The 14,003-nt window shown below is 37.2% G+C and overlaps 1 protein-coding gene across 1 annotated transcript; it reads left to right on the top strand.

Annotated features, from left to right (window-relative positions):
- Nucleotides 1-4,764: 4,764 nt before the first annotated feature.
- Nucleotides 4,765-8,659, top strand: LOC104213030 (putative UPF0481 protein At3g02645). Its single transcript, XM_070160938.1, has 4 exons — nucleotides 4,765-5,230; nucleotides 6,954-7,486; nucleotides 8,110-8,314; nucleotides 8,367-8,659. The coding sequence occupies exons 1-4, from the start codon at nucleotides 4,765-4,767 to the stop codon at nucleotides 8,657-8,659; spliced, it is 1,497 nt and encodes a 498-aa protein (XP_070017039.1).
- The last annotated feature ends 5,344 nt before the right edge of the window (nucleotides 8,660-14,003 follow it).

Raw genomic sequence — 14,003 nt, 5'->3', positions numbered from 1 at the left:
GCTGGTTCCCCCGGTGTCCGGAGTCTCTGTACCACCTGCTCGGGTGTGCGGGCGGCGGGAGTCTGAGCACCTCCCCCGACCTGAGAAGTGGCTGTTGCGGACGGAACAGAGACCTCCTGATCAAGACTGGTACACACTGTCAATATCTGAGAAAAGGCCTCATAAAGGCCGAGAATCACAATAGGGACAGCTGGTTCCTGAGCTGGTCCCACTGGCACATCCACAACTGGACCTGATCCTGAAATGGTGCAACTGGTGGATCTGCAGGTGCCGCCCTAGCTGATGTGCGGGCTGCACCTCTGACCCTACCACGGCCTCTACCGCGACCTTGGCCTCTTGCAGCCCCAACTGGTGGTATTGGGGGCTGTCCGTCTTGCCCGGTAGCATGTGTCCTCACCATCTGTAAGAGAATAGAATAACATAAGTTTAGTTACCAGAATCAACATATTCGCTCGACAAGAATTCAAGAATGTGAAGTTTCCTGAGGGTTCTACAATTTCTCGAAGATAAGTACAGACATCTCCATAGCGATCCGCAAGACTACTAAACTAGCTTATGACTCGTGAGACCTATATAACCTAGTATTTGATACCAACTTATCACGACCCAAAATCTATCATCGTGATGGCGCCTATCGTGGAACTAGGACAGACTCAACCTAACAACCCATCACAGCAACAATAAGTTTGAAAATATAAATGGACACATTTAAGATTTAAAGAAAAATGTTTGAAAACCTAAGAAATCCCAAATTACGATACAATTCAGCCCAAAAATCGAGGTGTCACTGAGTACATCAGCGTTTAAACTAAAATACAGTCCACTACACTATTTACAGAAATAAACTGAAATGCGACAAATGATAAAGAAGGAGAGTCAAGGCCTGCGAACGTCGTGCAACTACCTTAATAGTCTCCAAACTCTAAAAAAACTCAATCAGCAACCGTCGTTGCGACCGGTATCGCCTGGATTTGCACATGAGGTGTAGGGAGTAACGTGAGTACACCAAATCAGTAAGTAATGAGTCCAAACTTTGGTCTGAAAGGTAGTGACACGGTCAACCACAACAAATATAATAGAAATAAATGTGCAGAAATGTAGGCATGCTTTCAAGTTAAATAGACAGGTCAAATCAATAAAGTAAATACAAATCTAAACAATGTAAGGTATATAACTCAACTATCTCTATATGCCAATGCACATGCTGTATGAAATGTACCACGTGATCCCACTCTCATGTGCTCAACCACTTGGCACTGTATATGGCCATTCGGCCCAGGAAAATCCATCCCGGAACATATACAACACTGACTATAAGTCACCTAGTACCGAAGAAAAAAGGCAATCCACCCTGTAGAGAAATCCATTTCCAGGTATTAAGTACTTCGGACAAATCCATGTCTAGGAAAATTCATCCATCAATAGTATCATCCGCGCTCACTAGGGGTGTGTTACAAACCCGGGAGAGGCTACTACAACCAAGCGCTATCATAATCATCAATATAACTGATGCGCGCATGTAGACCGATCCCATAACCATTACTCATAACCAGGCTTTCGGCCTCACTCAGTCATCAACCTCTCCAGTCTCACCCACAGGCTCACAATGTCATGAAAACAACCCAGAACAATGATATGATGAATCAATAAATAACTGAGGCTGATATTTGATATAAAAATGCATGAACATGACTGAGTACAGAATATTAATGAAAATAGTGAGATGACAGCAAGAAACGACCACTAAGAGTTCCAACAATACCGGCATAAAGCCTAAACATGATATCTAGCATGATTTACAGCTCAATTACTTTATCACATGATGGAAACATGGATATCAACATGATAAAGTCACTAAACGGTGTCATGGAATCACCTAGGTCATAATTCTCACGGTGCACATCTGTCACTTGACATGTGCGTCACCTCAATACTAATCACATAACACATAGTTTGGGGTTTCCTCAAAACCAAGTTTGAAAGCGTTACCTACCTCAAACTGACGAAAATCCTACTCCGCAATGCCTTTGCCTCTCTAATCGGGCTCCAACCCGAATCTAGACAGAAGCAATACAATACGATCAAGATAGCTAAAGGAACCGATTACACAAGAAAATTACCAAATTATAGCAAAAAAATTCGAAATCGGCTCAAACCCGCCTCCGGGCCCACGTTTCGAAATCTGATAAAAGTCACAAAACCCGAAAGCTCATTCACTCGCGAGTATAACCATACTAAATTCAAAATCCGACATCATTTGCCCCTCCAAATCCCCAAATTTCACTGTCCAATTCTCAAGCTCTAATCTCCCAAATTTCACCTCAAAAATTCACCAACTAGGTGTAAAATCAGTAGGCAAACAGCATTATTGAAGAATAAAAGGCACAAGGAACCTATCTCAGTGATTGCTTCGAAATCCCTCTCAAAATCTCCAAAATCCGAGCTCAAAAATAATGAAAATAGTGAAAAATCTCGAAGTGTTCTATCTATACTTTCTGCCCAGCAAAACCGCACTTGCGGCCACTTTGTCGCTTCTGCGACGCTGCACCTACGGAAATTCCATCACAGGTGCGGATTTCACTTAAAATCCCAGACTTCGCTCCAGCGGCTTCCATACCACATGTGCGGAAGCCCATCGCACCTGCGACTCCCTCTCGCACCTGCCCCCAGATGTCCGCATCTGCGATTTTTGCAAGTGCGGAAAAATCTCCGCACCTGCGGATCTTGCCTAGTTCGTCCTTGGCTGCTTCTGCGGCTCCTCCTTTGCTTCTTCGGGCTCACACCTGTGGTTTCTACTCCGCATGTGCGGTTACATAAGTAGCAGCAACTCTTCAGCTGCAATTCCTCAACTCAAATCAAGCTGTCAACCACCCGAAATTATCCCGAGGCCCTCGGGACCACAACCAAATATACCAACATGTCCTATAACATCATACGGACTTAGTCAAATCATCAAAACACCTCGAACAACATCAAAAACACATGAACTACACACGGATTCAAGCCTAATGAACTTCGAAACTTCCAAATTCTACAACCGACGCTGAAACCTATAAAATCACGTCCAATTGACCTCAAAATTTACACACAAGGCAAAACTGACACCACGAACCTACTCCAACTTCCAGAAATCCAATCCGACCCCGATATAAAAAATTTCACCGTCGGCCAAAATTGGCAAAATTCCAACTTTTGTCAAGTGAAGCCTAATTCTACTACGGACTTTCAAATCACATTCCGGATGCGCTCCTAAGTCCAAAGTCACCTAACGGAGCTAACGGAACCATCAAAATTCAAATCCGAGGTTGTTTACATATAAGTCAATATCCGATCAACTTTTCCAACTTAAGCTTTCAAATAAGAGACTAAGTGTCTCATTTCATTCCAAAACCACTTCGGACCCAAACCAACTAACTCGGTAAGTTATAACACAGATGTAGAACACAAAAGAAGCAGAAAATGAGAAAACGAGGCTACAACCCTCGAAACGACCGATCGGATTGTTGCAGAGAATTATTGCTTTATTATAATAAAAACTGTTTTAATAGGGACCTGACAAAATAACTTGCTTAACATAGAAGTTCACTTAATTGTTTTGGAGCTTTTCTTTCTCTAGAATTTTCTTTTCAGAAGTAATGTTTTCATTATGTTGTTGCAATATGGTGAATCCACGTGCTTGCTTTCACCCATATAGGTAATTATATAAAATGGTGATGTAGTTATATGTTTTACTAAGTGATGTTTCTTTAAAGTTCTAAGTTTTCAATTCTAATAGCCAAGTAGGTACGAATCCATAGACAATATTAACCCCACTTTGAGTATTATATTATTTTTTTAAAAATCGATTTACCATGTGATAAAGCTTTGGGGCATTCTAGACTATACGATTTACCGGTATTTGTTTCTCATAAGATGTGACTTGTTGAATGATTAACGCTTTCCAAATTGCCTAACAGCTTTACTAATTGATACTGTACTAATTCATCATGGTTAAGTAATTTTATTAGGTAAAAATATGTATTAGTTTTCTATAATTAAGTGCGATGAGTTTATATTACAGACACATGCATATCATGTAATTATTGATTTGATGTAAACATCTTGTGCAAACAAATTTTAACCGTCGGTAGTAGATCTAGCACCATGCATTCGGTTAGATATCAAGAAAAATCGATTCTGACTTTAAAAGGGACATTTCACATCAGTAATGCACATAGTAAATATTATCTCTTATACCTAAATTACGTTAGGACAGTCCGGCATACAAAGCGTCCTGCATTTATGTAGGGTCCGGAAAGGACCACAATCCAAAGGATGTGATATAGACAGCCTACCTTAATACAACTATTAGTTACTTACACGGCTCGAATCCGTGACCTATATATTAGGAGATACCTTTGCTGTTTCTCCAAGACTCCTCTTCCAAATCTAAATTACTTGCTCAGTTGGTAAAAACACTTTCACCTACGACCGTTAGGTCCTGGGTTCGAGTCACCGTAAAAAGGAAGTATTGAAACATTATAAATCCTCCAAATTTGGGAGGGGTTTAAAAAAAATTACATTAATTAGTATAATGTGAACCCATCCATATGTTGTTGACTATAATTTACACGTGATTTTAACTTGTTCAATATTATTAAAATCCAAATATCTGATCCATCATCACTATATAAACCATGCTTCTTAGCTCCCACTTCACTTCACTACTCAATAGCCTAACCCATACTCCAAAAAGTCTAAAACCAATTTCAAAAATAACCAAAAATGACTACAGAATCTTTCATTAATAATCCTGAAACTGAGAAACGTTGGCTAATTCAGTGCACCAATTCCTTCAAATTAGACAAAGAAACAGCCATTGATTTCTCTCCATATATTTGTCAAGTTCCCAAAACCATTAAAGAAAGTAAAATCCAATCTTATATCCCTCAAAAAATAGGCCTTGGACCATACCATTGTTTTCGTCCAGAGTTTTTTGTCACTGAAAGACACAAACTAACTATAGCCAAAAATTGCATGGATTTTTCCGAAGTCCAACATTTGATAACTGAGACATTAATATTTTTTGAGCCAATAATTAGAGCACAGTATGATAAGTTCTTGGATATTGATACTCATGCACTATGTTGGATATTGACCATTGATTCTCTCTACTTGCTTCACTTCTTAAATAGTTATATACCATATCAAGAAATAGATCCTGAAGGTCGAAGCTTGGCACAAGAAAAAGGTATGTCGTTTCTTCGATCTGTCACTCAACTTTTACTTTACTGCACTAAAATTACTAAATAACTTTTTTTTCCTGCAGCGAGAAATTTACCGAAATTTAGTAAGGATCACATATCATAAAAGTCACTAAACTATATTTTTGTAACTTTAGAGTCGTTCACTTTGCCTAAATACCATAGAAAATGTCTCTCACTACTAGAAAATCGCATTTTTTGACCACTAAAATTGCCTCAAAATAATCGTAGATTTAGATTTTATGATGACTTTCCGACCAAAAAAGAGTAGTCTGACGGAAAAGGGTTTCCGACTACTGTGATCGGAAAGGCGAAACACATAAGTACCCACCAGACATATGGCTCAAATCCCTCTCACACATTTTTTGTGGACGATAATAATATTACACACGCAACCTCTCTAAAGTGTATCTAGTACACACCATTTTTGGCTTGCGTATTTACACACAAAAAAAGCGCGTGAAATTTGATTTTTTGCTATCAGATTATTTATTAAAGTGCCACGTGTTAAAATTTTATTTAATTTTTTTAATTTTTTTAATTGGGTCACAACCCCTTCGTCCCCAACCCTGCTTATTGTTTTGTTCCAACAATAAACCCACATTCAAACGGTCTAGTAGATCCAAGTAGGAATAAAAGAGTATCAATCTTTGGATTTAACATCTCCACCCGTGTTTTTCTCCAACGCCATGGATTTATCAGCGAAACCCTTTCTTTTTCGTGTTTTTCTGGTCAGCAATGGAGTTTTGCTCGAAAATCCAACCGGTGAAATAGTTTAGATTCTTCTTCAAGCTGAAAAAGAAAGAAAATAATAAAAATGGGTGTTTCATTTATATGAATCTGACAGTGGCAGAACAAGGGAGTCTATGGATTTTTTCTTATGGGTTCTCTCTGCCATGGTTGCTAAGGTTTTAGAGGAGGATTCGTTGCATACTTTTGCTATAACTTAACTGATGCAAAATTGATAACCTATTCCAGATATCACCTAAAATAAAATAAAAGAAAATCAGTATTTTCTTAAAGAATGGGAGAAGCAGAGTATTTTACGAGGGGATTTTCCAGTTAATCGGAGAGAAAAGTATGGTGGATATGCGGAGGGGACAATGGGGTGGAAAAGAGAAGAGACATGTGGTGAGGGTGGGGTGGGGGTGTGGGAATTTGTTTATGATTTATTTTTTTTGTTTACTTGAATATTATCAATTGGGATATAAATATATTTTTTCCCCTTGAGTTATGACACGTGTCGCAATTTAATTAGCGCGTGTGATCTGAGAAGAAGTGGTCAAACATAAAAGTGGTGTGTCTTAGGCACTCTTTGAAAAGGTTGAGTGTGTAATATAATTTTTATCCGCAAAAAATGTGTAACGGAGATTTGAAGACAAGCTCATATGGTAATCTATGTATTTCGCCGGTCGAAAAGTTTGTCAACTAGTGACTTTCTATGATACCCATCAAATTTTACTTCATTGCACTAAAATTACTAAATAATTTTTTATGTAACAAAAAAATTACCTAACTTTACCCAAGTATTATGTAACATTAAAGTCATTCAACTTTACTTAAATATCATAGGAAATGTCTATTTTGTTTCTTCCTAGTGACTTTATGTGATACTTGACAAAATTGAGCCGACTTTTTTATTTTCTCAGATATTTACTATTGATTCTCTTTACTTGCTTCCTTTTTTGACACATTAATTCCCAAATCAAGAAATAGATTCTGAACGTCGAAGCTTGGCTCAAGACATCATAATGCTTGAGAATCAAATCCCATGTGTAGTTCTCATTGAAATCCAAATGGCTCTCAATCAACCTTACTCAAAGCTATTTAAAGATTTGTTCTTCAATTTCTGCAAAGCACACTCTCCTCTCCAACTTTCGGAGAAAAAGAAGTTTCGCAGTTTCAAGTTTTGCAAGGCTCGCTCTCCTCATTTGCTGGCTTATATGCATCAATTGATCGTCAATAATCGCGCGATTATTGAAGAGGAGGAAGAAGAATATGATGATTCAAAATGTTATTTTGATGGGTATAATAGGTCTTTTGAAGATCATATTGTTGTGAAAGTAGTGAAAAATATTGCTGGTATTATTCCAGGAGGTGACATTGTTGAGAAACCAATGAGTTTGATGTCCCAATTGCCATGGGACCATATCACTGGACTAATAACAAAGGAAGATGAAAACAAACCGCAAATTGAAGAGATTGAAATACCATCAGTCACAGAACTTGAAGAAATAGCCAAGGTAATGTTCATGAAATGTATGACTATCTTATAGATCTAAAAGTTTAAACTCATACTCCTACTTCTTTTTTTCAATATATGCGTGATGTAATATGTAGGCATGGGAATTAAATTATAAAAAATGACTAATAGAACTTGTGTTTTAAATATGCCATGAGATTTTTATGACTATAAAAATATACCATTTAATTAAGGTTAAAACAAAAAGTTTAATGTAAAATTGTCTCAAATACATAAAAGTGTCATTTCATTTCCTAACGGATTAATAACAAGTCCCACATTAAATGAAACAGAGGTAGAAATCAAAGATATCATACTTTTAGTTACTTAATTCCACATGTGGGACTAATTCTTTTTCATTAGCCAAATACGTAGAATTTTTTTCCATATTTTTTGGGTGGTGGTGATTTTGAACCCAGGATCTCTTAACTGATTTGATACTATATATGTTGACTACTATGCGACCATCTCAGTTAGAAGTTAAAATTGAACCCACGACCTCTTACCAGATTTGATATATTACTATGTTTACTAATTTGCGATCATCTCAGCTAAAAATTTAAATTGTCAGACATAGCACCATTTTTACTTAGAGTACCTAATAATTATATTATGTCTGAACAGGTAAAATTCAAGCTCACGGAAGGAGGCATAAGGGATATAAAATTTGTAGAAGAAGGAAGCGAACACACATTTTATCTTCCTCAAATCACACTTAATTCCGATACAGAAGTAATAGTAAGAAACTTAGTAGCATACGAAGCAGCTACTGCTAGTCCAGAATCATCCCTCGAGCTAGCTGAATATGTTGACTTCATGTGTGGAAATTGTGGATACCACAAAAGATGTTAATATTCTCAAAAAAGCTAATATTATTAAAGATGGAAGTTCTCTAAATGATGAGGAAATTGCTGAATTATTCAATGGGATAACTAAAACAAGTGGGAAATTCAACAAGAAGAAGTCGGATTTAGAGAAGGCTATTGAAACAGTGAATGAGAAATTTGATAATACATTAAGGGTGAAGACTTATAGGTTTATCAAGAAGTATATTTATACTTCTTGGAAGTTTTTAACGTTGTTTTCTACTGTACTGCTTATTTTACTGATTTGTTTGCAAGTGTTTTGCCAAGTTTATGGCTGCAGCAACCGGTGGTTTCGTACTTCTTCTTGATCATTTCACTTTCTTTTTTTTGTGTGTGTGTGTGTGTTTTGGTTTGTTGTTTCGACTGATCAGAAGGAGATGATGCTTGTAATTTTCTGTTTCCTGTCTTTGGCTTGTATAATTAGAGGCGGGGCTAGGATTTGAAGTTTATGGGTTCTGAATTTTCCACGGAACTCATAACTCGTCTTAGTTACTGGGTTCGCAATTAAATATTTATACATAATTAATGAATTTCCTAGTACAAATACAGTGTTTAAGCAAAAGTGACTGGGTTCGACCAAACCCGCATCTCATAGGCTAGTTCCGCCTCTGTCAGTATAATACTCCTAATTAATAAAATTTTGATCTTCTACGTGTATACAGTATATATATATATATATATAATTTAATTTAGTTATGACCAAATTTACAAGACCGTTTGTCTTCCCATGGTTGGCTAATGCATCGGCCACAATATTGCCTTCTCTAAATGTGTGTTGCAGCTGAATCACCTAGAGATCCTAGAACATCGACCTGTATTCAAAAATGATATGTGAGTGTTTTAGTGGGGTGGTATTGAGGATGTGATTGAGTACCTGAGAGTCCGTTTCCACTTGTAAGGGTCGTAAATTACGATGATGCGCTAGTTGTAGCCCATGGTATAGGGCAAGCAGTTCAGCTTGAAGAATATCTGTGTCGCTCAGTGGTTTAGTGAAACCATACACCCAAGCACCAAAGGCATTATGAAAAACTCCAGCAGCGCCCGCCATGTGGTTATGTTTATCAAAAGCCCCATCAATATTTAACTTATAGAAGCCTTGGGGCGGGGGCTGCCGTTTTATTGGAGTACCAGTAGTTATCTTTTGTTTTGGATTCAATGAAGTAGTGAGGTAATAATATTGGGCTGCCTGGTTGTATACGTTAAGGGGATTAACACTAGCAGATGCGCTATTGAAGATATTATTATTACGATTGGTCTAAATATGCCAAAAAATAATGGGAACTAGAATATAAGAAGGAATTAGTATTAGTGGTGGTGGGCAGGCAGATTTGCTTGATTCAATTGAGAGTGATTTGTGGTGGCAGTGGGAGGTTTAGATAATTCCATATGTCGGTTACCGTGGTGCAGTTGAAAAATATATGAAGAATATCTTCAGGCGCTTGTCGGCATACTGGACAGGTAGGATCATTGGTAAGATTTCAATTAAATAGAAATGCATGGGTTGGTAATTTGTGTTGTAGCATGAGCCAAAGAAAATGCTTAATTTTGTTGGTAGTGTCACACCTCCTTTTTACACACCCGATGGTAGTACAAGGGAGTTTTTCCAATTAAAGTGACATTATTCGAAATGGGATTAATTTATTCAATTTTGTTCAGAGTCGCCACTTGGGATAGTTTATTTGGTGTCCCAAGTCACCGATTTATTTTAAATCCCAAATCGAGGAAAATTTCGACTTTCCTTTTGAAGTCTGCGAACCAGAAATTCTAAGTAAGAAATTCTGTTAACCCGGGAGAAGGTGTTAGGCATTCCCGAGTTCCGTGGTTCTAGCACGGTCGCTCAACTGTCATGTTCGGCTTGTTTATCTGATTTTAATAATTATGCACTTGGTGCAAGTTATGACTCTTTTACCGCTTTTATTATTATTATTGTTATTTTAACAAGGAATTGCAACGTTGTGAAAACGTATCTCGAACCTCGTCACAATCATTGTACTCATGGTTATTGACACGTTTCGACTCCGTTGAGATTTGGATTTGGGTTACATAAATGCACACCCGTATTTAAGGACGTAATTTATTAAAGACGCGTCCTAAAGAGACTAGCGTATTGTTATTTTTGGGGAAGGACCATGGAGTTCACTAAGCGGCCGATCCCGAAGTCTATCCATTTATTATATCTTTTTATCGAGGGCCCCGCAACTTGTAATTTCTTTGGCGAGGCACGCCTCATTTTATTTTAAAGGATCGTCCTATAGTAACTATGTTTTTCTATTTCCGTCCGTCTCTAAAATAAAAGAAGAAAAGTACCTAATTTATTTACATGCTTGCGGGTTATTATAGTTAAGTTTCGAATACGATTCGCTAATTCTGAAAATGATGCAATAAGGGTGATCCGTTTGCCATTTATGGGCCCAGGTCCAACGTATATGGGGTAAAACTGGACCCGGACCATCCTTAATCCAATAGGGTCTAGTTAATGGTTTCTACACATATTCATAGCTTGCAAAAAAAAAAATGGTGTCATTTTGTTAACAGATTTCTGCAAATTTAAAGTGGCATTCTACTGGAATGAAAGAACTTGGAAATCTAATTTTTTATCCTAAACCATTTACATGCATGAAATTAACCAATGGTATCTAATTAAACAATGTTCCTACCCGTTTCAGAAACAGGCCATTTGTTCAATGAGATAACTATTGAATGTTTAAGAATAATCTAAATGGCCTAATATGCTTTTGATATATACTATTTAACAAATAATACTGAAGTAGAAGGACAGGAATTACTATACCATCAATCCTTCTAACTAAGCATACATGGGCAGTTTTCTCACTAAACTACTACAAAATGCATGTCCAGTTATACATAAACAAACACCTACATGATTCTAATGAAAGAGGTATCCTAATGTATATAAAAATAAGTAGACAACTACAATGAATTTAAAACTTCAACTCTTCATTTCTTTGTATTCATGCTTCAAGTTTCAACCTACAAGAACCAGTGTATCAATTTGTGTACCTGGTATTTGAAAAGCAAAGAGAAGAAGAGGGAGATCAGTGCAGAAAACAGCAGTAGCATACACAGCAACACAGCAGTACAGCAACAACCAGTAAACCAGTAGCTAACAATAGCAGAAATCCTAGGAAAGATTAAAACCAAACAGGAAAACCCATGAACTCAATGCAATAAGTACTCCACCCACGGAAACCCAGGAAATACTAAACTGAAACCCCAGCAGTACCAAAATGAAACACAGATGCAAGGAAACAGTAGTTTCTGATTTGTCAAACACTCAAGAAAAGCGGCCTGAAACTCTTAATGTAAAAGTTCAGCCTTAATACTCTATCTCTCTGGAAGAATTATCTCTCCTACCTCTCTCAAACTTTTCTTCCTCTTCTTTTAGTTCCCTTTTTCCCCTCTTTTTTCCAGAAATTTCTCTCTGCCAAATTCAGTCCTCAATCTCCTTTTTATACAGCCATCCCCCTTTCAAACTTAGTGCCCGACCCCTTTTCATATTCAAATCAGAATTTTTCCACTAAAAATCTGGTTTTTTCACTTTAAATTCCACTAAGGAAGCTTTTCCTTAATTTCAGCCCTCATTCCCTTTTGTTCCCCATTAGTATATTAATTAATACCTCACTAACAAAGCACTAACACTAAAATATAAACCTAACTGTTTCATTCCTAAACCAGCCCTGAAAACCCCTTTAATATTACTGCCTCTTAATACAACTATTCAACTGTATTAAAATCTTAATTCTGAAATCTGTTTAACTAACAATTAATCCAAAACTGATTTGATTACAGCTATAACCAATTCAGCTAGCACTTTAAGGCAAAAAATATATCAAATATAAAGGTTCCTAGGGATTCAGAACAATGCTCCTAATCAAAATAGAATATGAATTAATCGGATAACTAACAATTTGAAAACTATAAACAATAGAATGCCGAATGATTCAAACTATACGAACGACCTAATCAATGAAGCTTAATTAGACGATTACTTATTACAACTGACACTGAGCAAGTCATCAACAAAGAAATAGGCAATTCGGGTAATTTCAGTGTTATTGACAGAATCATGGATTAATTGGAAACTAACCAATCGATGCAACTTATTAATCGATTACACACATAATAATTACAGCAAACATAAACAAATGACAGATTTGGACCAAATAAAAAGGTCTTTTGGAGATGAGAAGATGAATTGAAAAAGCATGGAAAATCAATAAAACTAACTAAACAGATACATAGATAGAAAAATCATAAATACAGAATAAAGGAAAAAGAGAAATACCTCAGAACCTCAGAACTATACAGACCCAGGCTCGAACTCGGATATGGACACTTTGAGGTCGAACAGACCTTAGTCAAAGTGTTCTCAACTAAGAACACTTCGATTAAGGTCGATTAAACCCCAAATCCTCACTTAATTTGGACGGATTCCATGATTTGGAATTTCTAGGGTTCCGTTTTTTCGATTTAGGGTTTGAACGTTTTCTAGGCAGATTTGAAGGGAACCAGTGGTGGTTCAGGGCTGAGGGAGGTCTGGGGGTCACCTGGTATGAATTTAGAACGGATCGGGGTAGGTTCATGTTTGGCTCGAATCTTCAAACGAAGATTCGAGGAGTTTCAGGAAGATTCGAAACCAACGGGTACTGGATCTGTAATGAGGGTGGTCAGATGGCTTAGGGGTGTTAATTTGGTAGTCATCGGAACAAATGAGGTCTCAGACGGACTCTTTGATTGAAGATTCGAGACATTGGGTATGGATTCGAGGGAAACTAATACCAGATCTGGAAAGAGGATGTCGTGGGGAAGCTATGGTGTAATTTTTGGGTCGTTTGGACCACCGGAACCGCCGTGAGGCGATTTCCGGTGGGTGGTCAACTGTGGTAAAAGGCGGAGGGTCATCTGGTCTCTAAAGCATAGAGACGATGAAGAGATGGGGTGTTTTGGCTTGGGGGTGGGGTAAAGAATTGGCCTTTATATACGGAGGGGTTGTTTCGATCCTAGCCGTTAGATCAATTAAGATCAACGGCCATGATCAAGGGGGTTAAACTACACGGTGTCGTTTGGTTTAAACAGGGGGGTCGGGCTTAGCCGGGTAATGGGTCAGGGGTCGGGTTTGGTCACAGCTTTGGGACCGTTTGATCATCTGAGATCAATCCATATTGAGACGTCGGAAACGACGTCATTTGATAAAGGCTGGAGACGGGTTGGATTGGACTCGGACATGGGGTGTGATTTTGGGCCTGACTTCTCTTTTAAAAACTGGCCCAGTCCGAATTTCTTCATATTTTTGAACTCTTTTCCTTTTCCTTCTTTAATTTTTTAATTTAAACACAATTCATAATTAATTTATAAAATAAAAAATAAAACTACACAAATATTAATTAACACTTACAACAATTAACACACAAATTAAAACCTTAAAATAAAATCACACAATGACAACAAATAGAATAACACGCATATTTTTATGATTTTCCTTTTAGAGCCAAATAATGGTTTAATTAATTCTTAAATGCATAATTAAATCCTAGATATGCATGCAACATGTATTTTTTTTTTTTTTTCAATTAACTACAACAAGGTAAACATTTACGGCCAAAACACAAATAATTATCTAAAATGCCACGT

The sequence above is a fragment of the Nicotiana sylvestris genome, chromosome 11 (genome assembly GCF_000393655.2).
Source record: "Nicotiana sylvestris chromosome 11, ASM39365v2, whole genome shotgun sequence".
NCBI lineage: Eukaryota > Viridiplantae > Streptophyta > Magnoliopsida > Solanales > Solanaceae > Nicotiana > Nicotiana sylvestris.
The sequence above is the reverse complement of the archived record's forward strand: the minus strand, read 5'-3'. Positions and strand labels throughout refer to the sequence as shown.